Raw genomic sequence first — 24,433 nt, 5'->3', positions numbered from 1 at the left:
AGTATTTCTAAACAAAAATAATTCCTTATGCTTTGGAATATCTTCATACATTCAAAAAAACGTAGGCTATATTACGGTGTTTTTAACATTTTGAGTAGCTTTATAGATTTTTGGTATAAAAAACGATGATTTAAATTAAATCCAATACATTTCGAGATATAAATGTGTAAACGTTTATGTGTTAAAGAAAGAATCTGCAAACATATTTTGCGGTACCGTTGCTTTTGCCGGCCGGATTTTAATCCAATTTGATCATAACGCGTGCCAGGGTTCCGACCCGAGGCGAATCATTGGTGGGAAAAAAGGGGAAAGGCCAATTGACTTTATATCGGGAAAGCTAACGTTATTGGGAAGACAGAGCTAAAGCGTCGAGTCATTGCTGTGGCCTAATGCAGTTTAGGTGCAAAATTGGATTTTGCGATTATGCAGTTATGATTGGAAAGTTACAGACAATCTGTCTCAGCACTTATATTAGATAAGTTAGATTTTCAACAAATTTTCGCTCATGCTGTTTCGATAGATCGGCTAACGTAATAAACAAATAATTTCGTTTTCCGAAAGCAGCGTCTCTATTGCATTTGTATGGCTAACAAGGATTAGATTATAGAACCTGGAAAGCGACAGTAGTGGCCTAAACGCCGAAATAAAGTGATTATTAAAGCAAAACAAATTAAGTTCAAAACTTAAGGGAGAATTGCCCCAGGCAGAAATCATTTTTTAAAGATAATTTTTAACACTATTTGCTAACCAACCTATCCATGTAAAAAAAATTATAAAAATCAAAATAAAACCTTTTTTTTACAGTTGAAAAAAAAAAAAACATAACGATGGACTACCCTGCGTATTTAGGGGTTGGCACAAATTATGACACGACTGCCTGTATGGTAGCTGCGGCAGCTAATAACGATCCACACCAGCCTTACGTTACTACTCCATATGGGGACTTTAACTCATGCGCCCACGCCCAGGTTTGTGGTGCATTGTTTTACCACGCATGATCTAAAAATATATTAATTTCTGAGAAATTCGAAATATTTTTGATCTTGTAAAATTGCTTTATAGTGCTGTGGGGTAAGATGGGATATCGTTAGCACTTAAAATCCCATATTACTTGTTCCTGTTTTAAACAAATAACAACCCGCTTTTAGAGCCGCAGGGCCACGGTTATATAATTTTGTAATTGTTCTTTGTTTACTACTAAATAGAACCAGAAAGAGAAAGTAAAACACGTCCCATCTTACCCCACCTTACAATAAGTTTATTATCTAAATCTGAAGAGTTAAGCTTGCAACATTCGTTTTATTTTATTTTTCAATTTCAATTTAACATTTTTATTCATTGGCATCTTCGCATATTCTTATAATCCAAACAATAATGTCTGTAAATGCTGTTAAGCTAACGGTAATTTTAAATCCGAGTTATTTATATAATAAAATTCAATAACATTATGTGCAGTCCTCTCAGAGCAACTTCGCGTCAGCTTATACACCGACAGTCCCGATCCGGAACTCCAGTTTTGGTGGCGGAAACTGCCAGCCACCGATGCCTACAGCGGCCGCGTACGGCCTCAACAGCTTAAGGGATCAGTCGCCATATTCTTCAGGTGAATAAAGCAGTCAATTATACCCTATTTTAAATGGATTTTATAATTTATAATAGTTTTTTTTTGTATAGTAATTTGCCTGGTATATAAAAGCAACAGGCGTGTTTTATTATAGTAGGGTGGGAGAAGATTAGACATCCATTCATTCTATTTTCTCGTCACATTTGACAGTAAACAAAGAAAATTCCAATAATTATAAAACCGTATGCTCACGACTATATAGATCGTTGTTACTCGTTTAAAACACAATCAGGGTATTTGGATATTCTGTGCTAAAAGTGTCCCATCTTCTTCCAACCTACTATATGACTATTACCCACTGGACAGCTGCATGTTAAAACTTTAGCTATTTTTTTAGCATAATTTTATAAAATACTATGGGTCACCTAAATCGTTAAAACGTTGGTGAAGCGCATACAAATGTGTACGAAACTTAGAAAGGGAGTTTCAAGCTTATAGTAAGCATAGACACACTTATGCTGTCAGTTTAACGATGATTGATACGCGCGAGGTGATCTTACGCTACTAAACACATGGCGTGGTATCTAGTATATGTAGATCATGTTAAAGATAGGAAACCTGGTAACAATAAATATTACTGCGGTCGGTTGATACAGGATTTACGAGCTTGTCGCCATTTTAACGAGAATAAATAATCACACACCTGCGAGATATATGGGTTTTAATAGGAGAACGAAAAAAAGGCTAATTTACCTAGAAATTCAATAAAAAGAAGTTAATTTTTGTAAATATGTATTTTATAGCACACGTATTTAATTGGCATAACTTACATATTCTAGTATTTATTTTTTAAATCAAGTCATTGTTGTACCCCTATAGCGATATATGTAAAAACATAAAGAAAAAACAGGTTTGTTAATAATAAAACGCAATTTATGAAATAAATTAAATAAGTCAACACCGTTAGAAATGATCCACGTGGATTTAAAAATAAATAAAAATTAATGTTAAATTTGCTGAATTAATGTATTTTATAAGGGCAACGACAGCTAGTCATTACAATTCGGTTAGTCTGTTTCACACACCTCCCCCCGCTTACCACTTATCACGTTCATAACTTAGTTTGACTCGCGCAAAGGCACACGCGGCCACAACGGTAGCAGCGTCGAGCCTTGAACCCATTGCACCTGGGCTAGAAGAAGCATACGATAAAACCCACTGCGCCAAAGCGTCGTCTAAACTTCTTTTCTCACAGTACCTTGTAAGTTCTTCACCGAGACGGCCCATCAACACACCGGGGGATACGGAGGACTCCACGAAAGGAGGAAGCAACGTCGCATCCGGACTACGTTCACAAGCTCCCAGTTAAAAGAGCTTGAAAAAGTTTTCGCCGAAACTCATTACCCGGATATTTATACAAGAGAAGAACTTGCGCTAAAAATTGATCTCACTGAAGCCAGAGTGCAGGTAACAGTTGTATTGAAATAACGCGATTTGTGTAAACGAACGATTTATTGGTGTTGTCTAACTGTTGCGACATACAATATTACCAATAGTTCTGAACTGTTTATTTCGCGTATATCATTTTCTATCTTATGCAGTTTTTTCGTTACACATTTAAAAAATGCTTAATTCTAGTGCAAGAAAACAGCAATTTTAATACCTGGTAATTTTTTATTTGATTTTTCCATCAAAACAATGTGGTAATAAACGTAAAACAGATATAATAAATTACACAAAATACAAGATCTATTGAATTACCTATATAGAATGAAATATTACCACATACCTAATTGATATGTTATTAATTTAAGCGTAAAATGAATTCAAGATATAGTAACCAAAAAATGGCCAGAGCCGATTAACAAACACTTGATGTCGCCCTAATTTAATCGAAGGTAATTGCTTATCCTTGTCGAAACCGGATCGATAGTCTACGTAGAAACTGAGAATAAAATTGCTTCCTAATATAACAGTGACGTACCCAAACTGTGTGGTTTACAAGCTTTCAGGGAAATGATTTTTCACGGTTTTATAAATTAATTATTACCCCCTGGAACGTACAAGCTGTTTCAAATTGCTTTCGGGTAAATTAGTACGGATTTTTTGGCTATTGCTGGTAATCTTTATGTGTAAAACGATTCGTATATCACTACCCACATACTTATAGAATACATTTTTGCGCCCAAAATTTTGCGCATACAAGAAAAGGGCAATTAGGTATAAAAAATAAATTTAAATAATGTTGCTGTTTTGCCATTTTACCAAATTCTTTATAAAAAAATTATCCTTTTTAAACAAAAAAAAGATAAAACCGCATTTTAAAGCCGACGATGTTTGTTTTATATAACCGTATATTGTATTGTCACAACTGTAAAATACGTTGTTAATTCTTAAAAACACGAATACGATGTTTTCATACATTAATATACGTCTTACCTCAGTCTATAATACCCACACATCAATTCTAGGTTTGGTTTCAAAATCGTCGAGCAAAATGGCGAAAAATGGAGCGAGCAAAACAACAACCTCAACCCATACATTCTCCTGGGAGTTCCCCTTCTTCTCCCAACAATATCTCGTCCATAAACAACTCGGAAAATATGATAAGTTCCGCAAGTCCTATGGAAGATATAGGTAAGAGCAAGAGATGTATAGTTTAATGAATTCATGACGTTATAACACAGGTATTATGTTCCATACACCTCATGCCAGCTTATGAGTTACCACGTATGTAAGTTTGTGATTGGTTTTCTTAATGGTTATCTGACGATTCCGACGAGACTACTTCGTTGGAGCAATTTCCGCTAACTGGCTTGCCCAATGACGTAAACGCTGTAGTTATCATTACCACTACTAACCCCCATAACCACTAATCCCCTAACAATCAACCTCTAACACTTTCCAACAGCTTATTCTGCTGCACACAAATAAAAATAGCTACATTGATCTTAGCTTTGCAGTAAACAAACGGAAATGAAATAATGGCGGTTTCGTAACGCATGGTGGTTTTTGAATGCACCAGAGCATATAAATAACATAACACAATAGAGGGGAAAAATTTATGTATGTATATGTAACTTGGTTTATCCTCGCGTGGCAGGAAAACGACAGCCGTCAAAAACGGATGTTCTGTTTCATACACCTTGTGCCAGCTTACAAGTTGCCACGTATGTTACTTTGTGGGTGATTTTTAAAAACTAATATTCATAAAACACCAACATTATACTGATATACCTAAATATACTCTTTCATTCCTACAATACTAAATGACATGTTCTATTATATCCAGCTATTAGCTCAGTAAGCAGTGGAGCAATGATGGAAGAAACAAACCAAGATCATCATTCAAGTCAGGATGACGTCATGGCCCTTAAAAACTCACTGCTAGGTAGCGCTGCAGAGCTCGCAAGCATAGTCGGTACGTTTTTCCACTTTTGTCTTTATTATGTGGGTTTAGAGATATCTTAAACTACAAATTATCTTGTTTAATTAATACTTTTTTATTTTTATAAGGGACAGCTTCGTTGTGAAATAAATTAATATATAACTTGCGATGCTGTGACTTTCCTTAGGCAAGACACGTAACACTTAACGGCAATTGTTTCAACTTGGCGGTCACTAATGGGTTGTCCAGATTGTTAATCATGCAAAAAACATCTAAATAGTTACACACGTGGTAACTTGTAAGACGGCACGAGGTGTATGAAACAAAACACCCGTGTTATAACTTCTAAATATGCCCTCCAATGAATTATAACTATAACACTCATTCCTATTTATATAATATACAACAGGTAAAAAACAAATTAGCACTCCTGTTCGAAACGAAAACATAACCGAAAATTCCGGTTTGCTATCTGATGACGTCACCACGCATCAATCCCATCATAATACGTCAGAAATGACGTCACCGCCCGGTTTTCGCGGTAAACCAATCCAATCTTTGATGTTACCAAACCATGGACAATCAGGATCAAGTTATAACAGCAATCAACAGTTCATGCAAGGTACCTATAAAGTTAAGGGTTCGAAGCTCGGTGCTGCTACCATTATGGGTTTTAGACAATTTTAACAAAAAAACACTTTAACGAAAAAGAGACAAAAAAATCAAAATTTATCAAAACTTTTCAACCACAAAGTTACATGAGTGGCAACTCGTAAACGAGTACGAGGTGTATGAAACAGAACATCCGTGTAGTAACAAGTGTCGATACCCCGTTACGCGAGGATAAATAAAATTCTTTTATAAATTTGGACGGATTTGTTTGACATTGCACCAATTCCTTTGACTATACAGGTCACAACCGATCACAGCACAACACTTCATCATCGGTGTCTTGGTTCCTATCCGGTGGGGGTAACAACGTTGCCACCCCGCTAAATACGACTCCTTTCGCCGATGTCCTATCCGTTCTAACGCGTAACACACCCGGGTGCTCTACTGTCGCCGCTGCGGCAGTTTTGATGACGTCATCATCCCCCGTGACGTCAACTACTACGTCATACCAAAGCAGCGTAATGAGAATGAATCCACTGCCGGGGCCTAACGGTGGATTCGACAAATCGTTCACCAACGGAGTCGGGAACAAACAGAGCAGAAATATGTTTCTGGATCAGAGTCCAATTAACTCTGGCTCTTGCTCTGCGACAATTAACCAGAGCCATAAGTTAAACTGAAGACATTCTATGATAACACTTGCAGTAAATATAGCAGCTATAGGCCATACAATAATCACAAATAAACCTAAATATACAAGATATAAACAAATACTGAAATACACAACGACCTTAAGCCAAGTAATAACGCTGCGTTTTGATTAAGTACTGTTATTATAACAAACGAACACGATTTAAACTTTTTAAACATAAACCATTAAATGTTATTGTAATTAAAAACACCTGTGATTTTCACAAACTTTCCTTTTATTTTTAAAAAGCCGACAAATCTTATCCTACCACGACATGTCTGTTTAATAAAACATGTGACATTTATAGTGAATGTGAACGAGCTGATATATGTGCAGCCTTTCACTGCCTTTATTTGCTTCTAATCCGTTTTAATCATTTAATGCATTGACGTATATGAACCGTTTCGTGTCGAAATATTCTCTAAAACTCATGACCGTTGTTTTTTACCGCCTGCAATTTTCGTCGCCTATGCTGTTGTACTGGAAAACGTGCATTACATTTTTATGTTGTTGCTTGAATTACGTTCTTTTAATACTTTGAAATACGCACAGGGCAATATACAAAGGCATATACCTTATATGCTGTATATAGTATGTGGTCCATATATATATAGGTACAGCGTGTTTACATATACTAACATAGTTGTATATTAATACTGCTAAGAAAACAAAAACAGATTTGCATGTATGACTTATATTATAATGCAAAGCAATTCTTTATGTGGTGCTGTGGGGAAGACGGGACACCTTTAGCACAAAATATCCAAATATCCTAATTGTGTTTAAAAAAATTAACATCGGTTTATTGGAGTTGTGGGGATACGGTTTTGTAATTTGTTTATGTTCTTTGTTTACTACTAAATGAGATAAGAAAATAAAATTAAAGGGTGTCTCATTTTTTCCACTTTTATATATATATTGTATACATAAGTTAAACTATTTTAGTTAAGGTGTATTGTGTATAGTTTGGATTCTAAAGCTACTGTTAAAAGATGGGACCACAAAACCAGAGCGTTGGTGTTTCTACGTACATGGTACAAGGTATCACTCCACAGCGTTGCGTGGATATTTTGAAATCAAAGCTTGAACTTTCGCTTACTGATAGACACAGTGGGACAAAAGAAAACGATGTCTGCTTTGATATTTGGACAAGAAGAAAGGAGAAACATATGTAGCCTTTATATAGGCTACCCGCTACTGTTTTATTGATTTTAAGAATTAAGTATAAGATTTTCAAAACACATACTGTTTTATTTCCTATCTTTTTAAACACAAAAAAAGTTTAACAAATAAATGTACTTCTTCAGTATATTACCCAAGCTCGATTGCGGCGTGTCTAAATGTCTTCGGCGTGTTGTTTCAGTACACTTAATTAAAATCCTTTATATTTTCATGTCGATTTAAACGCGTTTTTTTTCTAGTTAATACAAAGTGGATACGCATAGAGCGACGCTATGAACTCTTTTTATTCGTTGTTATAATGTGTTGGCGCAATACCATTATTTATTGTACTGTATATTAATTTAGCAAACTGCATAAAAATGTATACAGCTCCTTTTAGCCTATTATTATTCGTATAAACGATAAGGCGAGACGTTTACGAAAAATATTAAAATAAAAAAATAAAAAAGTCATTTTTTTGGAATGCGTTTATTATAAGACCCAAGCAGATACGGACAAAATATAAACGAATTACAGAATAACGACAGTAAGGGAACAGACGAGGAAATGTGCAGATTGGAATGTGTGCGTGTAATGATAATAATAGTATGTTATGGAACTATAAGAACAGGTGATGTCAGTAAAATGTTAAAAATACAATTTACAGAAAGTTTGGGCGAAAAAAAAGGCGCGTAAATGTGAGTATTGGCTCTCTAGCGCACCTTGCGGCAGAGAATCCGATCGTGGTCGACTGCAGCGAAACGAAGACCTGGAAAATAGTTTTTTTTTATAAATGTTTGTTTGTGTAGGGGATTGACGTATGCAAGGAGAAATAGAATAAATTGAAAACATGGAACGAAACATGAGAGAGGGAGTTATATAAATAGCTCAGTGTTCGTATACACGTCAATGTCTACATGGGTTCAGTGGGCTAGGTGCAGAAATTGCGGTCAAAACACAAATAAAACCGACGAATAAGCTCCGGCTCGCTACGTCATTGCCACCCTAAAACGGCCCGCCTTGCCGAGGTTATGACACTCCCTGACGTCACAATGCGGCATTTGAAGGATAAAGTTCGCCATTTCGGGAAGGGCGACCGCCGATTTTTGGAGCTCGATCAAGTTATTTGAATTTGTCAAATATTGCTTCCGCGCAACGCTATTGTGACGTTCCGATTGCCTGTTCGTGACGTAACTTTGATCGCTTCGGTCACCATTTGGGATGTTTCCGGTACATCGCAAAGGGAATTGTGGATTCTACATTCGGACTTATCATAGCATAATAAACACACGAAAAACGTGCAATTGACGGCTACCAATGCCAGTAGTGAGCCGCTTACAATTAAGCTTGTAGAGAATACATTATAATGGATTTCGGAGATTTATCTGATTAGAGTGTTTGCTTAGCATGAGGCGATGCCCTAAACAATAACATAATTCCTTAAACCGTCTCTCTTGATAAAAGCGCTTTAAAACCGGATTAATATTCGACAAGGCCGCTATTTTAAATCTATGTACGTCCATGTTTCTCTGAAGTAACGCTGGGGAAGTTTTAGGTCGTGACTCAGTGGTCGGCTTATCCCCCAAACACGTTCGCAGCCGCATTTAACATTAATCCGACCGATCTAATCCCGCCAGCCACCCGTTTTACCCCACTGCAAAACGGGCTGTTATCAGACAAATAATGGGCGTCGTGCAACGTATGCAAAGATAGGCGAAACCTCAAACATTAACGGAATATAAACACTCTGCATTACTGCTGAAACGCCTATATATGTCCTACATTCAGAAATGCATTCCTTTACAGTTTTCCGCCCAAAAAATGTCGCTTTATAATACGAAGACTTTCTTTAAATTATTTTTAAAAGTTATTTTTTATGAATATTTAGAAAAATTTCGCAAATACTCCGATAAAGTTAGTTTTAGCGAACGTTCGAGTGAGAACGTTAACTACAGCGCTAAAACAATCAGCAGTTACTAATTTATTAAATAAAGCTTAAACTAACTTTTCATACACCTACATAGTTTAACAGTAGCCTACGTAAAAACAAACGGTTAATGGTAAATATAGACAAACTAAACGCATACTCACCTAACTATAAATACACACACTAACTAAACCATATATGTATATACTAACTTAGCTACTGTACAACTAGCAAAGCAACACAAGAAAACTAACGTGGTAAATGGGACTAAAGCGAGAAACGTCGCAATTTAGATTAAGACGCGCGCGGTTCGTAATTTATAAGCGCCGGAATGCAATGATTACAGAATGTGGAATTCCCTACAAGCAGACGCATTATTTCAATGTACAATGGTTACCGAAGTGCCGACTAAGCGTGTTTGCGATTTTTCAATTTACAAAAGATCTGTCGGTTACTTCTGAAACGGTTTTCAAATTGGATCGTTTATTTTACCCCCGTCTGACTTTTGCACTAAAGCAGCGGTAAAGCACAGCGTGCTCGTAACAACAAGTGTGGTTTTGATTAACTCTTATCGTAGTCTAACGAGCAGAAAGATGCGTGTACTCGGTTCGCAAACGGGTGCAGTGTTCTAAGAACTCATAAAATTTTCGTCAGTGAACACTCGGCTACCTCACACGTCGACGATAAGGTTCTACGAAATAAGGGGGTGTAATTAAATTGTGGCGGTCTAGGGTTGCCACTAGCTTTGAGTCTGCTTGGTTCACGAAAAGGTAGCAGCGAAAGGTTGTCGCCTCGCTTAGGCAATCCCCACTAGCGAGAAAATCTTTAAATATTTTGACGCTATTGAAACTTTTTGTATAATATATGATGCAGTAGTTTGTTCCGGTGTTAGTCGTTGGTTTATACCCCAAATAAACGCTTTAAAGTGAAATGAGTTTGCGATGTGCTCCCAATGCACTCGTGGAGGAATGCCCGAGCGATGGCGCCGCAGAGTTTAATATTGAAATCGATCAAAAATACATTTGAATGTAATTTCGGTAAAATTTCGCCATTTTGTTTCTAGTATAATCATCGCTTTCACTTGACACAAAGTATATGTTTTATTTTGCAATTAAACGTGGATAAATACACACGAAGCATTGCGAAATATCAAATAGCAAATGTGACGCTCGTTTCTTGGTACCAGCAACCTCTTTCTCGTTTGTTTTACAAAACCCATGGTACCGTTTGCGCTGTAGGGGCTGTATATGTTTGCAGACTCCATGAAATACGTGATATAAGTATTGTAGGTTAAAACAATCAAAAGCCCGCGACCGGAGTCCAAATAGCACTAAGTAAATTAGTGATGGGTGCTATATAGGCTACAGCAGGTGGGCCTTGAACGTTAGGGTTGAGAGAATTGCTCGTTATATTTGACTAACATGCACATGTATTTACCAACGGGCGTGTAATGGGCGTTGAGTATAGAATCAAGCGGTTGAAACCTCACTTTCAGTTGTTCTAAACACATAGGGTTTATAGGGCAAATGGAAAATGACTCGCAACTCCGTTCTGCTAGAAATAATGTCGATTCTCAAGGGCGCATTCTCTTTTTGTTGATTGTTTAATAAATTTTTAGCGGAAATCCCGAATTGCGTAAAACGTGAGCTAATTACTATGCGTTATAACCAAAAAGTTGAAGTGTAAATAACGCATCTATTGTTTAGTTAACATTACGCGGCCACGAACGATTTGTTTCCAAGACTTTTTCGTTTTTAACGCCAAACGCGGCTAATCTCTGTAATCAGTAATAAACATAAAATGTCATATTTTTAGCCACCAGTGTATTTGCCGATGCATTTCAACGTATACTGCTTGTTGATAGTAAATTACGCTGGGGCGTTTTGCAAAATCACATTTCCTAGAAAGGAAGCGTTTTGACATGTTTCATAATACGTGGTAGCAATTATAGGGCCGGTCCTGGGCCTTTTTATCGCACTTCACGCTCCTAATCGCTAGGGTTTCCGAAACATGTATAGTCGCTTTAATAATAGCCGTATACGTGCACTCTCGCAGGCAGACGCCGACCACATTACCAATAAACTTGACTTCGACCCTGGGAAATGTGTTAGCACTATGTATCAAGACGAAACCACACGGGTTTTATTATTAATTATCGGTGTGTACAGCCATAAGGGCGTATATATGAAGTCTAAACAAAGATATTTATCTATGTTTTGAGCCTGGGGACGGACTTAGTTGAGCTCGTCCAAAGTTCGAAACGTATAGAGGTCGCGGTTTTACTGGATTCCACTTTTTGCACCGGAATTTAAATGAGCAGATTTTCAGATTTTCAATATATCGAATACTCTGAAAACGTAAATTTTGAGCACATGCAATGTTTTTGGTTGGAATTATCTTTTGGTGGGCTTAAATAATAACACGACGTGTTAATATAATTGCGTTGTTTATGCCGCGTGTGAAACGTCCGTTTTATGAAATACTGATTGCGTTCAATAATTTGTAAACAATGCCTTGGAGAAACAACGAAAACCATATTGTTGGTATTTAAAAGCAATTAATCAGCACTGCGCGGATTCTGACAGCGGTCTGATACGTTCTGTGGAAATTTCAGCTCATTTAAAGCGACCTATATACCCGGTATATAGCAGGGAAACGCGTCAGGGCGTTGGTTTATTTGCGGTCACACAGAATGAACTAAAACAAACCTTCATTTGTTAGCTAAGGGTTGAATCCGTTACGCCGTTGTCTTATCGGACACCGCTCGAAAATTAAACTTTCCAAGTCGTTTCAAAGCACACCACGTAAATAAATGCGTGGCATCGTTGTCCCGTTCGATATATTGTTTACTATGCCATCATTGCGAGGTCCGATGGTTAAACATGGGTTTAAAAAAGAAACAAAGAAACGGAGCGGTCGCCGACCCTTCTTATCCCCACGGTTTGCCTCATATTTTGCCCAAGTAGCAATTCGATCGTTTGATCGTCCCTATATGAGAGTTATCGGTCGAACCGGGGGAGATAAACAAACGGTCAGTTTACACTGTCAGTTACCCATTTTTAAATATCACCTTTTAACATTTAGTTGGAACGCTCCTTTATGGTTATACAAATAGATTCAACTATGTTTTGCAGTTTCCTTTGTAAAATGTTTATCGAGTTTTACACTGTGTTTTTTCGACCGCCGTTTCCTGCGAATTTTCATGTTTATAAACGATATTTTCTGTATATAAGGTAACAAACAAAAAATGAAGTGTACAAGACACCCTTCGCCGACTAAAATAATGTTGCAGTAAATACTCAAGCCATGAAAGTGTTTGTACAGTATCGACAAATAATTTTATTAAGCAACCATTTATATTATATGTTATAGCAGACGTGTCGGCCATTTCTATACCCTTGCGTTTGTATATGTCTCAAATTATTGGCGAATCGTTTCGATTTTGTTTGTGTTAACAACACCACTGTACCTCGTATGTACGTTTATGTGTGAGATAAAAATATAGTAGAGTGGGGAAAGACGGGACACCTTTAGCACATGATATCCAAATATCCTAATCGTGTTTTAAACAATTAAAAACGGTCTATGGACGTCGTGAGGATACGGTTTTATATTTCTTTGAATGTTTTTTGTTTACTACTGAATGGGACGAGAAAATAGAAAGTAAAGGTGTCCCATCTTTCCCACTCTACTCTATATAAAAGAATTTCACCCTTAATTACTAGTTTATAACTTTCCTAGAAACGTAATCAATTCAATCACGGTACGTAAACGGTTGTTTAAATATAGTACAAGTGTTTGTGTTGCCAGTGGCATACTATGGGAGTTGTTTATAAAATGTCGCCGATGCTTTTGATAATTTGCAATGACTCGCATCTAAAATCGGCCTTATAGTGAATTCCGTAAATTGGTGATTTAATATTAAGTTTACCGGCAATATAGACCTGTGACTATATGGATTGTTTATGAAAAGGCGATCCTTGATGGCTTGTCAGCGCAAAGGTTAAACTGTCACCGGGTGAAGTATGTTTACGACTTATAATGTTGGCGGGTAGTTCTATTGTGTGCAGAACACGTAAAGGACAAACTTTGATGGCCAGGCCATATTCTGAGGCTCAGTGTCGCTTAATCAGTGCCTCAGGCGCGGTCGCTGGTATTCCAGGGCTGTAGGATGAATTTGCCGCGATTTCGGAGCCATAATAATAATAATAATGACGAAAGAATTGAAGCGCATAGCACAACGTGGACGTCACCCTCTGCGCATGACAAGCGCCGGACCAGATAACAACAATTAAGTCTCCGATTCGCGGAACGGCCCAGATATTTTAAGTGCGACCATGTCAATCAAGGCCAAGTGCCGGCAACGCTTTATTGTGGCTTGGCGAGAACGAAATTGTTTTTAATGTACGGGAACTGCAATAAACGGCTGATAAGCCCGGGTTAATGAAATTTATAGGAATCTACGTACCTGGGTGTATAGGAATACTTTGCTGCACTCCCTTTAATTTCAAAGTTTCGCTGTGGGTGGGTTGGGCTTGCTTGACGTCGTCGAAATATGCGGATTAAATTGGGGCCGTTCGGGGAATTGTTTGTAGTTTGTAGTTTAATCGTTACGGGGAAATCAGAGCTGCTCGAACTTTTAAAGAGTAGTTGTTGGGGTTTGAAAGTCCATCTCCGTTTGCTACGACGCCTGGGTTTAAGCTGGGGTTAATGTGGGCGGGGTGTAGCATTGCGTGGGAGGCGTAAAAGGGGTATTGGAATATAGGGGGCAATGGGTGTAGGGGCGGGTAAGAGTAAAATGGGGGAGTTAGGGGTGTGTTGGCAACAGAAGTTGCAATGTTAAGCATTGGGTGGGTGGTTGAGAGAACGTCAGACGCTGTGTAGGGCTTGTTTCTTCGGTCGTTGCGAAGATCTGGTTTGTCGCCGCCCCAGTTTGGAGATGACTTGACGCCATTGGAACCGATTTGTTCAATCATCGTGTATATGTCGGTTGGTCGAGTTTTTCTCTTGTCGTGTCGCACTGCCTTGTGTTGCGCCAGGTTGTCCTTGCGTTTTGCCGCATAGCTACATTGGTCGCATTTGAAGGGTCGTTCGCCGGTGTGTATACGAATGTGCTCGACCAGTTTGCTTAAGTTTTTGCCCAGGTAATTACAATCGTCGCACCTGGAAAAAAGGCGGGTGAATTTCGAGCAATTGTAGAGCGCGTCACGTAATGGCGACCAAGCCACAAAGCCGACAATTAAACTGAACGCGCCTCGGCTTCGAAATGATGAAAAGGATTTAGACTGTAACGAACGTCTGTGATTAGCTAAATATAGACAAGAGATGACGTTTTTCGAAGGACAGCGAGTCACATTCTTGGAGATTGTATGCCGTATAAGGAGAGGGCCTAAGGGGGATGTAATTAATTTCGAGTAAACAGGAAAAGTCCTGAATTTGCGCAAACACTAGCGGTCGAAAATATTATGTTTAACGTTGTTTTTTTGGTGTCCATCAGCAGTTTTGTGGGAAATAAAGAAAAGGTTTAACTTTACGATGTGATAATAATGTATTGGAGAAACTTACTTGTAAAAGCCATCTTGTTTGTGTGCTATTGTCATGTGGGCTTGGAGATCTGCGTTGCTGCTGAAACGAAGTGAACAGAGACGACAAGTGAGCTCTTTTGTTCCGGAATCTTCATTCGTCACTTGGTTTTCTGTGGTAGTAAAAATTTAAACACATTTCGATGTCTGCTGCTACCGTTGTTGTAGCTTATATGCGTGCTTGGTATTTGTAACTAACGGCTATTGCCACAACTATAATGCAGTTGTCACTTATGAGTTTTCTAAATTTTTAGACACCAAAAAAACATCAAAAAGCAATCACCGGCACGAGGTGCATGAAACAGAACACCCATTCTTATGACTGTCGTTTCCCCGCCACTCTAAGATGAATAAACTACATTCATTCATTCTAGTCTCCCAGTCACAAGAAGTGTAAGAATTACCCGGTGAAAATGCGGCGAAGGCACGAGCGACCTTACAGACGTCAATCTCACTCGGATCACGGGCTCCATTTTGAATTTGTTTGTGTGCGATGACGTCATGGTCGTGCCGAAAAGACGAAGGTTCTATCTTTACGTGAAAGGATTTCGTCTCTTCGTTGTTCGTTCGCTTCTCCGCAGACCCGATTTCATATTCGCTTTTAATCGCCACGCAACCTTTAACTGGAGGAGATTTAGTTAAGCCCCTGTGGTGGGATTCACTTTTAGGTGAATCCGGGCTTAAGCAAGGATGTCTGTACGTCTCGGCTCCGGATTGCGCAACATCTACACTCCCAGAACTGTTGTTCTCAGGCTCTGCAGGGTCGAAGCTGTTCCGAGGACCAACGTCTGGTAATTAAAGATACTCGCATAAGTGGAAAATGGTGATTCGAGTGCACAGAGCAATCACACACTTAAATAGCTTCGTCTTAAACGCCGCCCACTCCTAAGCGGTCGCGGTGTAATTTTGATGATCAAGAAAGAACAACTTAATCTTGCCCCGTCACCGGGAAATTAAACGTTGGGCGATGCCGGATTAAAGTAAACCTCTGATCGATAACCCTTAAATTGGAGGCCCACGAGCAGAGTCTGTCTACTTGTTTATGATAAAACATTAAGTCCGAGCGTCTTAAGCTGATTATTTGGCGTTGAGCAAACTTGAAAGCGTCCTAACACGAATCTGACGACCCGGCTGACACGGCGTGTTATTGCGGGATTAATTGGAAGAAGGTTTATTGACATTTAGCTGCGAACGCCAACTGCATGGCCCGCTTTGTCGCTGCCTCGTCCCGGCAATTAAATGCTCCCACGAAGCAAATAAGGAGCCGCCAAATTACCAGTGAGACAAATTCTTTCTCAGGTGTTCGACCCGGCGACTGGTATACGCGGTTTATAAGCACTTATAGCTCCTTATTCGTGGCCTGCATTGGCTACTATACACGTGTACTGGGTTTACCAAAACCACGGTCCCTGGTTTAAGCACAGACGTGGCCATTGTTCACAGATTATGTAAAACTATATCACACCTTTTTTTAAATATTCACTAAACCAGAAAAATTGAATGAATGACACCTATTTATCCTCGCGTGGCGGGCAGTTTAAGGAGTTATAACAGGGGTGGTCTTTTTCATAAACCTCGTGTCCGCTTACGAGTTGCCATTTTAGATATATATCTGCAGCATCAAACAGAATTAATACCACCAATTACTAAATATTCTGACATATAAATTAATGTGTGTATTGAAGAAAACAAATAAAATGTTGCAGTTTTTTTAAATTTACGCCAATTTTTTCTAGAAATTAGTTTTCGAATTACATATATTTACCCAAATTTTACTAATTATATAACCGAACTGAACTTGCAAAAATTGAAAGCAAAAGCTAAGTTTTATAAACATCCAAATATAATTAAAACACGGTTCAAATATACCGCTTAATTGCACTGCGGCATAAAAGCGTGACGCATGACGGGATTTTTCGTGTCCAAGATACAGGATTATAGCCGCGGTGTTAACGAAAGCGTTTAAAGATTTCATCGTTTTAGGCTGCAGCAAGTTATTACGAAGTTCAAGGTTCGATTCATGATGTCATAATTACATCCGCAGGCGATGCAATACACGCGGCGTGCTGCAGTCGTGCAATACGAGAACATATATGACGACGAACCTATATGCAGATGTGAATTTGAAAAATAGTACTGTAGGGTAAGATGGGATATCGTTGGCACCTAAATCTAATACTTCCTAATCGTGTTTTAAACAATTAACAACGCTGTTTTAGAGTCGCGAGGCTGTGGGTATATGATTCTATAAATATATTTGTTACCTGCCTAATGGGACGAGAGAAGAGAAAAAACAGGTCCCATGTTATCTCAATATACTATATAATTCAAAACTTACCATTTGCTATGGGTGATAGCTTGCTTGTATTAGTTGGAGACAAACTGTTTATCGACGAAAACCTAAACAATTTTAAAAAATTACAATAATACAAAAATTTAATAATCCATTTTTACGAACCAAGGTTTTGCTGCATAATTTTCAACGCTTTCTCCACAGCGGCTCATGAAATATGGAACCGCTGGTCCGCATCTCAAAGCTTGGTCGTTTTGTTTTCCGCCGAGATCTGTGCCCAGGTTTAAGGTCCGGCCATTTTTGTTGTTGTTGCAGTTGGAGTTGGCGGCCGTCTCAATTTCGGCCGAAATGTGGTCTTGATCGGGATCTGTTTTTAACCGCTTTGCTGTTACGGGTTCGATTGGAGACTGCAGCAGTCTTGCCAACTCGTGGGTTCGTTTCATCGGCATAGGGTGGGAAATCACATCGCTAAAAGTAGAAGTATTATCTTTTAAGTTCGGTTGATTTTGACTTTTGTTGTTTTCGCTGCCGATTGGACTTTTTATATCAGCGTCTTGTTTATGTGGGCTGTTATAATTGAAATGTCTGTCTTCCATGCTTACAGTGGGGGAAACTGTTTTCTGTTGTAAAAGATTAAAAGCTGAATGATTGCTGTTGTAAATAGGATCCATCGCCAGCGGCTTTTCGGGCAACCATGGGATGGCTCGGTTTGTTTGGAAGGGGTAGAAGGAGTATGGATACGTGTGAGAAATCGTTGGCGAATTCAAACCATCTTTCCAGGAATTCAAGCCCTCATTTGAACTGTTAAACAGCATTGGCGGTTTATTAGGCGGCCGTGGAAATCCTGCTGCTCGATTTCGAACACAGTTTCGAGTCATCCCGTTCATGTTGACAGATTCACGTTCGCGAACATTCTGGAATCCTGACTTTGCTCGTCGTCCATTTTCTATTGTGTGCTTCTCGTGTGTTTTCATGTGCGACTTGAGGTTGTCTTTTCGCACTGACTTATACTGACAACACGGGCACTGGTGCGTCTTCTCACCTGTATGGATACGCATATGCCGCTGGAAATGGTACAAACGTTTAATCCGCTTTTGGCAAATCGGGCATTGAATATACATGTTCTCCGGGTCCAAGCCTTTGAACTGTTCCTTGGCTTCCCTCACTATAGCAGCGTGAACACTATCAATGGGCGGGCCTCTTGTGCGGGATCTGCGGCTATTTGGCAGCTTAGGTGATTGTTGAAGACCAGGGGAGTCGGAACTTATTGACGAAGATCGCGCATCAGTTAGAGGGGAACTTGGGGTTGATGGGAATCTTAAGTAATATTGTGGGGGCAGCGTTGGTGACGGGTAAAACACTGGAGACTTGTTGCTTGGCGATTGGTGCAGGTCTGAGAACGTAGGTATTGGACTGTTAGGCAGGTTAGAGAATTGCCCGGGTAGAATAGATTGGTGGAATGTGAAACGTCGCCGGAGTTCGTCCATAAATCTGCGATTCTGTTCCTCGGTTGTGATTGAGTTTTCTGCTGTGGTGTTAGAACATTGTTGTGTATCTGTAGGCGGCTTGGTTGGCGGTTTCTCTGTTTTAAAATCTTTAAAGGTGTAAGGTAACTCGTACTGTTTCTCTTCAGTTTTATCAGCGTGGGTTTGATTGTTGTCGGTTTCAGCTTCGCATGTTTTGCCTTTTTCCTGGAGAGCAGTTGAGTTTGAATATCCTGGTTTGGTTTCGTAGGTTGATGGTGCCGGAAATTGAAAGCTGGGAAACTGTGTGAGACGAGGGGCGGACCAGGGCCGATACTCTTGCATTCTTGGTGGTAGAAATCCTGGCACCGGTGCAGATTGCGGGCTGATGGAAGAAGTGTTGAACTTATTCTCAGGAATTGTTAAGGGAGACGGTACGTGAATAGACGAAGTAGCTTCGCTATTTGTCTTCATTCCAACTTCATGTAAATCTGTATTATCGTTTGTCGATGTTTCGTCCGGTTTGTGGGCACTGTTGGACGAACTTTTACGATGTTGTTCTTTCATTTCCTTAGCCTGGTTTTCGCTTTGTATGTCTAAGGTATGATTCCTGTCCTGTTCTCTTTCTTTCATCATAGCATTCCATTTCTCAGTAACTTGTGACCAGTATTGGTTAATGAGATTCATTTGATCAGCTTGCGGATTTCTGTTGTTCATCCACGCACTCCAGAAATTAATAAGGTTACTATTCCCTAATTCACTCTGAGTTCCATTTTCTAGTAAATACTTCATTGTCTGCCAGTACTGGTTCGAGTTTGTAGCAAAACCGCTAGGAACAGCGCTCGAACTCCCAAGCCCATTGTAACGAAAGTCGTGTGAACTTTTTGTCCCATACACCCCCCTCTCCTCAATACTACCTACCGGTTCTGATACTGGAGATAAATTTATGACATTTTCGCCAGCGAAGGATTTCCGGGCTTGGGCGTCATGACCTCTCTCCAACCCTTGTTGCCCAAACTTTTCCGGGGTGTTACTTTCATTGTTCTCGCCCACCGAATGCTCTTTGCTTTTTGAACTTTCTTGGACCACTTCGCAGGTATTACTATAGCCGTCTTGACCCATTTCTGCAAAGGTTCAAAGCGCATATAGTTAGATTGTAAAGATAAAGTGCTAAATTTAGCGGTGGATAGAGTGTTTACCATATTTTCCACGATCCGAGCTGGCACTTTCAGATCCCACGTCCAAATCGTCCTGAAATGATATAAAACAAATATTTTATTAAAACTGTATGTATATAAACGTAAGATACATTTTGTTATACCTTTGAATAAAGCCACGAATTTAGCGAAGTTAAGAGAAGGGAATTATAGCAGCAAAACGACAGTCGTTAAAAACTTGCCACAGGTATACAATCTAAAAGCGTGGCTGCTAAACACACGAAACACTACAAATTAACTCGTGACTAATACTAAACTAATAATGTTACTAGTTGAAAAACAAACGTTCACTTACAACTGGATTCTCATAATGATGAGATGTTTTCAGATCTGACTTCATATTTGTTAAATGAGCTAGAATACAACAACAAAACGATTAGTATATAGGTACCCACATTTTCTATGTATCACATTACAAAACCAAATTTAGGGTTATAAAATAATAATTTTTTAGTAGAAATTGTATCATGTAAATAACTAGAATATGCGAACAGCATAATTCGGGTGGTACATTTTGTAAAGCAGCCTAATTAATCTGTTTCATGCATTAATTCCAGCGTTCATTTACATGTATTTATAATAAGTTGCTGAACTAATTATAAAAGGTTGGTCAGGGCACAAGAAAGCGAAACAGTGACCTTACTTAAAAGGTCGCATCAGAACATTGGTACCAACAACGCACTTGTTTCAATTAGGGATAACTTGACGGCGTTTGTTTATATATACAAGTCTCTTTACACGGTCATGAACATATACACCCCAAACGTATTACAGCTGTAGTAATATACCGGCAAGGCAGTCTTGCACAGCGTAAAATCTTATCTGCAAACATATCTTAACGCCCAGACTTTATTTTAAAATGAAAGTTTCATTTTTAACGGTAATTTGAGGCGTCACTTTTTCTTTTATATCGGTGGGCTACGGTAGCCTATATATGTGTATTGACACCTCGTATCGAACGGAGGGTCTATATACCTAATTAACAAACAACATATCGGAATAAATTTCCGACTGCGAATCAGGAAGTGACGTAATAAAGCAGGATACATACGTTAGGCAACAACCATGTATTAGATGTAATGCCCCTTATCGTTGGTTTTGCTTAATAAGGATATTTATATGGTATCTTATACCCTCAAAGTATTTCGCATTTAAATAATTTAACCGCATACACGTAGATATAATTGACACAATACTTTTTGTGTTTTAGCTTTTAATGGGGTAAGAAGGGAAAGGTTTTCATGCATTTTTATCGTCTCGTTTGGTAGTAAACAAAGAAAATTCACAGAATTATATAACCAAATAGCAACACGATTCTTGTTAAAAACACGTTTAGGACATGTATAGGCTTTACATCCCAACGGTATCCCATCTTATCCCACAGTACTATGTATTAAATATTTCAAACTAACCCGTGTTTCTATTGTTTAAAGTTATAAATCAATAAAATTGGTTTGCGGCAAACCAAACATATTTTTATCTGAACACAGCAAAAGGTCCCATTTCCCTTTAACTTAATATAAAACGTATAACATTCGAACCGCCTACTTCAACCAGAAATGTATTGCAAGTTTCGGTGCAGAGGTAGCGCTTATGTTAAACCTTAAATATTGTAATTTAATAGTTTGCTATAGTTCGCGTGTGCTGTGTATGTGCTACGGGTTCTGTAATTGAATGCATATGGTAGGGTGGGGTAAGATGATATGCTTCGTTCTATTTTGTCGTTCCATTTAGTAGTAAACAAAAATATTTACAGAATTATATAACTGTATGGCCGCGAATGTAAAACAGCGTTGTTAATTTTTAAAAACACGATCAGGAAATATGGGGTTTAGGTGCTGTCTTACCCCACAGTACTATGTCCGGTCGCACACAAATGTACTCCTGCAAAAATGTCATATCCGTACCTAAACACCGAAATTACTTTCACGACGCGGTGCTGCTGGCAAGACCCCTTGGGTGCTAAAACCAAACTTGTGTATTTACTGACAAGTTAAAGGGCGCTGACTGTGTTGTGGAAATAAATACAAACCAGAAAAGTGCGTTTAGTGTAGAAAATTAAATAGAAGTAGAACCCAACGAGGTGCTATTAGGGGTGCTTGCTTCACACTGGTCGTGGCCAAGGGCAAACACATTCGTAGAAGAGAAGTCCTGTATTTGGCCATGCAGGCAAATATGGGTATCGGGTAACTGCGTTTAGAGTGGCTAAAAGGCACCGATCTAATTCGCTGGGGTGAGAGTACGGTCAGGGCGCTTTTAACTCAGTTTAACAACCAGCGAAATGGGGCAATAAGGGGGAATACGATTCACATTTTGAACCCCGAATCATAAAGCGTAAAACGGAGCCATTATTTCGACCCGGCGACGCGAATTCTGAATATAAACATTGGATATGCTGGGGAGGTATTTTAATGCCCCAAGTTCCCGAACTAGTGGAGCGAGAATCCTTTTGAACTTTAGAAGTAAATTAGTCGTTTTAATCGACGCGGTGCTACATTTACAATCGCATAGGGTGGAAACTATAACGTTAATACCTATATAAATATATTATGGGGTGGAGGAAGATAGGACATGTTTTTATTTTCTTTTCTTGTCCCATTTGGTATTAAACGAAGAATATTTACAGAGTTATATAAACCTATAGCCAAGCGACTGTAGAAGTGCGTTGATAATTGTTAAAAACAAGATCAGGAAATTATGGGATTTAAGCGCTAACGGTATCTCATACTACCACACAGTACAATATCATAGGTTATAATAGAATGGCAATGGTTTTGTATTTGTCACTATATGCTATATATATGCAACACCCTATATGCAGGCGGATTTCTGTACGTGAGTCACGGTTACGCGGGGCGCGGAAAACTGAATCAAGCTAATATGATTCAGAGACTAGCAGAACCCGTGCATATATACTGTAGGTGACAGCGACCATTGCACCATGGTGTGTCGCAGAAATAGTTGAACGAATGCGATCCACCAAAGTATATCTAATGAATCACAGCCCGCAAATAAGGTTCCTTTCGCCAAACTGATTTGGAATACCACTTCCATGTCGTTAATGTGTTATAGGCGGCGTGTGGTGTTCTTTGAAACTGAATATACACCACGGTGTATAACAAAGGAATCAGTGGTTACATGGAAAAACGAAGCAGGCAACAGCAGGAAATTATTCCTGGTCTAGGCAACCTACGCGCCTGTCTCCCGAACTGACGTATGAGATTGAAATCACAACACAAAGCAATTGTTTTTGTGGTGGCAAAAATAATGTGGCTTAAGATATCAATTGAAAATAAACACCTGCTCCATTATAAACCCGACAGTACAGCTGCCCTTTAATCAAGCATTGATGATGTATCAGTTAAACGCATGCGTCATTCAATATGTAATCCATGAGATAATTATATGACCCTAATCCAACCGAAGCATATGCAAGTTTGACGCGTCACACGCCCGAAATTAACCGTATTATTGGCCTGCGCGTTCTGCTTTCGTTGTGCAATGCACATATGCAGCCGCACCGATAAACTTTATTTCATTAATTAAATTTCAATAGAGCAAAAATGGCGGGCAATTTCCGAAAATTCAATTCGTACAAAATGTAAGTCGTATCAGACACGAATTGATCGCCTTATAAGTCGATAATAAGAGCAGAGCTCCCTGAATTCAAGTCTACGTTTATCATTGGCAGTAATTAGAGGTTTCTGTTGCGATAGCCTTGATCAAGGCATGTCACTGAGAATGCGATATCATTGGAAAATAGCTACAACTTCTTCGTATCCGACTTCGTTCAATGCAAAGCACGCCTAAGCGAAATAAAAGGACGCTTATCTCAATACACCACCACCCCACTGTACCACCGTGTTACGTTTATCTAATTAAAATATTTATTTGTGGTATATATATGCGGTATCAGCACTCTGTATTCGATATATAACCACCACTTATGCAAGTCATAACTGACTTTATAACCCCGACACTTTGACCAAACAAAATGACATTTAAAAAACGAATAAAAATACGGGAAACAATACTCTAAAAAATATGATCAAATTTATAAAACATAATTTTCTTTACAATTTTAACAAATTAAAATTAATTTTTATCAATTTTTTAAGCGATTAAAATTTTAATAAGAAATTAATAATCCGTAACAAAACTTACACATTCTATATTACCTTGATCAGCAGTTTCATTTTCCTCAGTAATATGCCTTGGTTTTCGTTGCTTCGTTCTCGGCATGATCACAATTAACGTATGCTACCTGATGCGCGCGCTCTGACATCTAAGCAGACTGCTGGATAAACGAGAAAAACTGATTCATTATGATGTCATAATCAAACAAAGCGTAGGTTGCGTGACCACGCACGTTTGAACTTTACTGCCACCCAACGGATCGAATGTAGAACTATACGAGTATACGATTATTTTATACTGTATTGTCGGTTTAACACCAATAATTTATTTGGCAATTTTTTTACCCTGAGTGTGTTTTACGACTGTTGTTTTGCTGCTAATTTCCATTTCTCTGTTGT

At 38.7% G+C, this 24,433-nt stretch overlaps 2 protein-coding genes across 3 annotated transcripts; one reads left to right on the top strand and one right to left on the bottom strand.

Moving 5' to 3' along the window:
• Positions 1-1,523: 1,523 nt before the first annotated feature.
• Positions 1,524-4,335, top strand: phox2 (homeodomain protein Phox2). Its single transcript, NM_001044364.1, is given in 3 exon segments — positions 1,524-1,603; positions 2,820-3,031; positions 4,036-4,335. Coding segments are annotated over 3 exon segments (465 nt in total). The 5' UTR covers positions 1,524-1,542; the 3' UTR covers positions 4,228-4,335.
• On the bottom strand, positions 4,040-24,213 carry LOC104266396. Of its 2 annotated transcripts, none has more exons than XM_026837482.1 (9): positions 24,077-24,213; positions 20,194-20,252; positions 19,881-19,932; positions 17,384-19,805; positions 17,264-17,325; positions 15,330-15,713; positions 14,909-15,038; positions 13,812-14,506; positions 4,040-4,186 (listed from the first exon to the last, which is right to left on the bottom strand). In XM_026837482.1, the coding sequence occupies exons 1-8, from the start codon at positions 24,138-24,140 to the stop codon at positions 13,954-13,956; spliced, it is 3,726 nt and encodes a 1,241-aa protein (XP_026693283.1). In that variant the 5' UTR covers positions 24,141-24,213; the 3' UTR covers positions 4,040-4,186; positions 13,812-13,953. The 2 variants fall into 2 exon arrangements, with proteins under 2 accessions (XP_026693283.1, XP_009860780.2); XM_009862478.3 differs by lacking the exon at positions 4,040-4,186 and adding an exon at positions 8,065-8,185.
• Between the last annotated feature and the right edge of the window lie 220 nt (positions 24,214-24,433).

The sequence above is a fragment of the Ciona intestinalis genome, chromosome 14, assembly GCF_000224145.3.
Source record: "Ciona intestinalis chromosome 14, KH, whole genome shotgun sequence".
NCBI classification, from domain to species: domain Eukaryota; kingdom Metazoa; phylum Chordata; class Ascidiacea; order Phlebobranchia; family Cionidae; genus Ciona; species Ciona intestinalis.
Note: the sequence above shows the minus strand (reverse complement) of the source record. Positions and strands in the feature narration are given on the sequence as shown.

Coding starts and splice junctions, on each gene's coding strand:
- LOC104266396 (XM_026837482.1), bottom strand. CDS start 24,140: ATGCCGAGAACGAAGCAACGAAAACCAAGGCATATTACTGAGGAAAAT. Junction 19,806..19,880: donor CTCGGATCGTGGAAAATATG/GTAAACACTCTA, acceptor GAACCTTTGCAG/AAATGGGTCAAGACGGCTAT. Junction 15,039..15,329: donor CTTCGCCGCATTTTCACCGG/GTAATTCTTACA, acceptor TTACTACCACAG/AAAACCAAGTGACGAATGAA.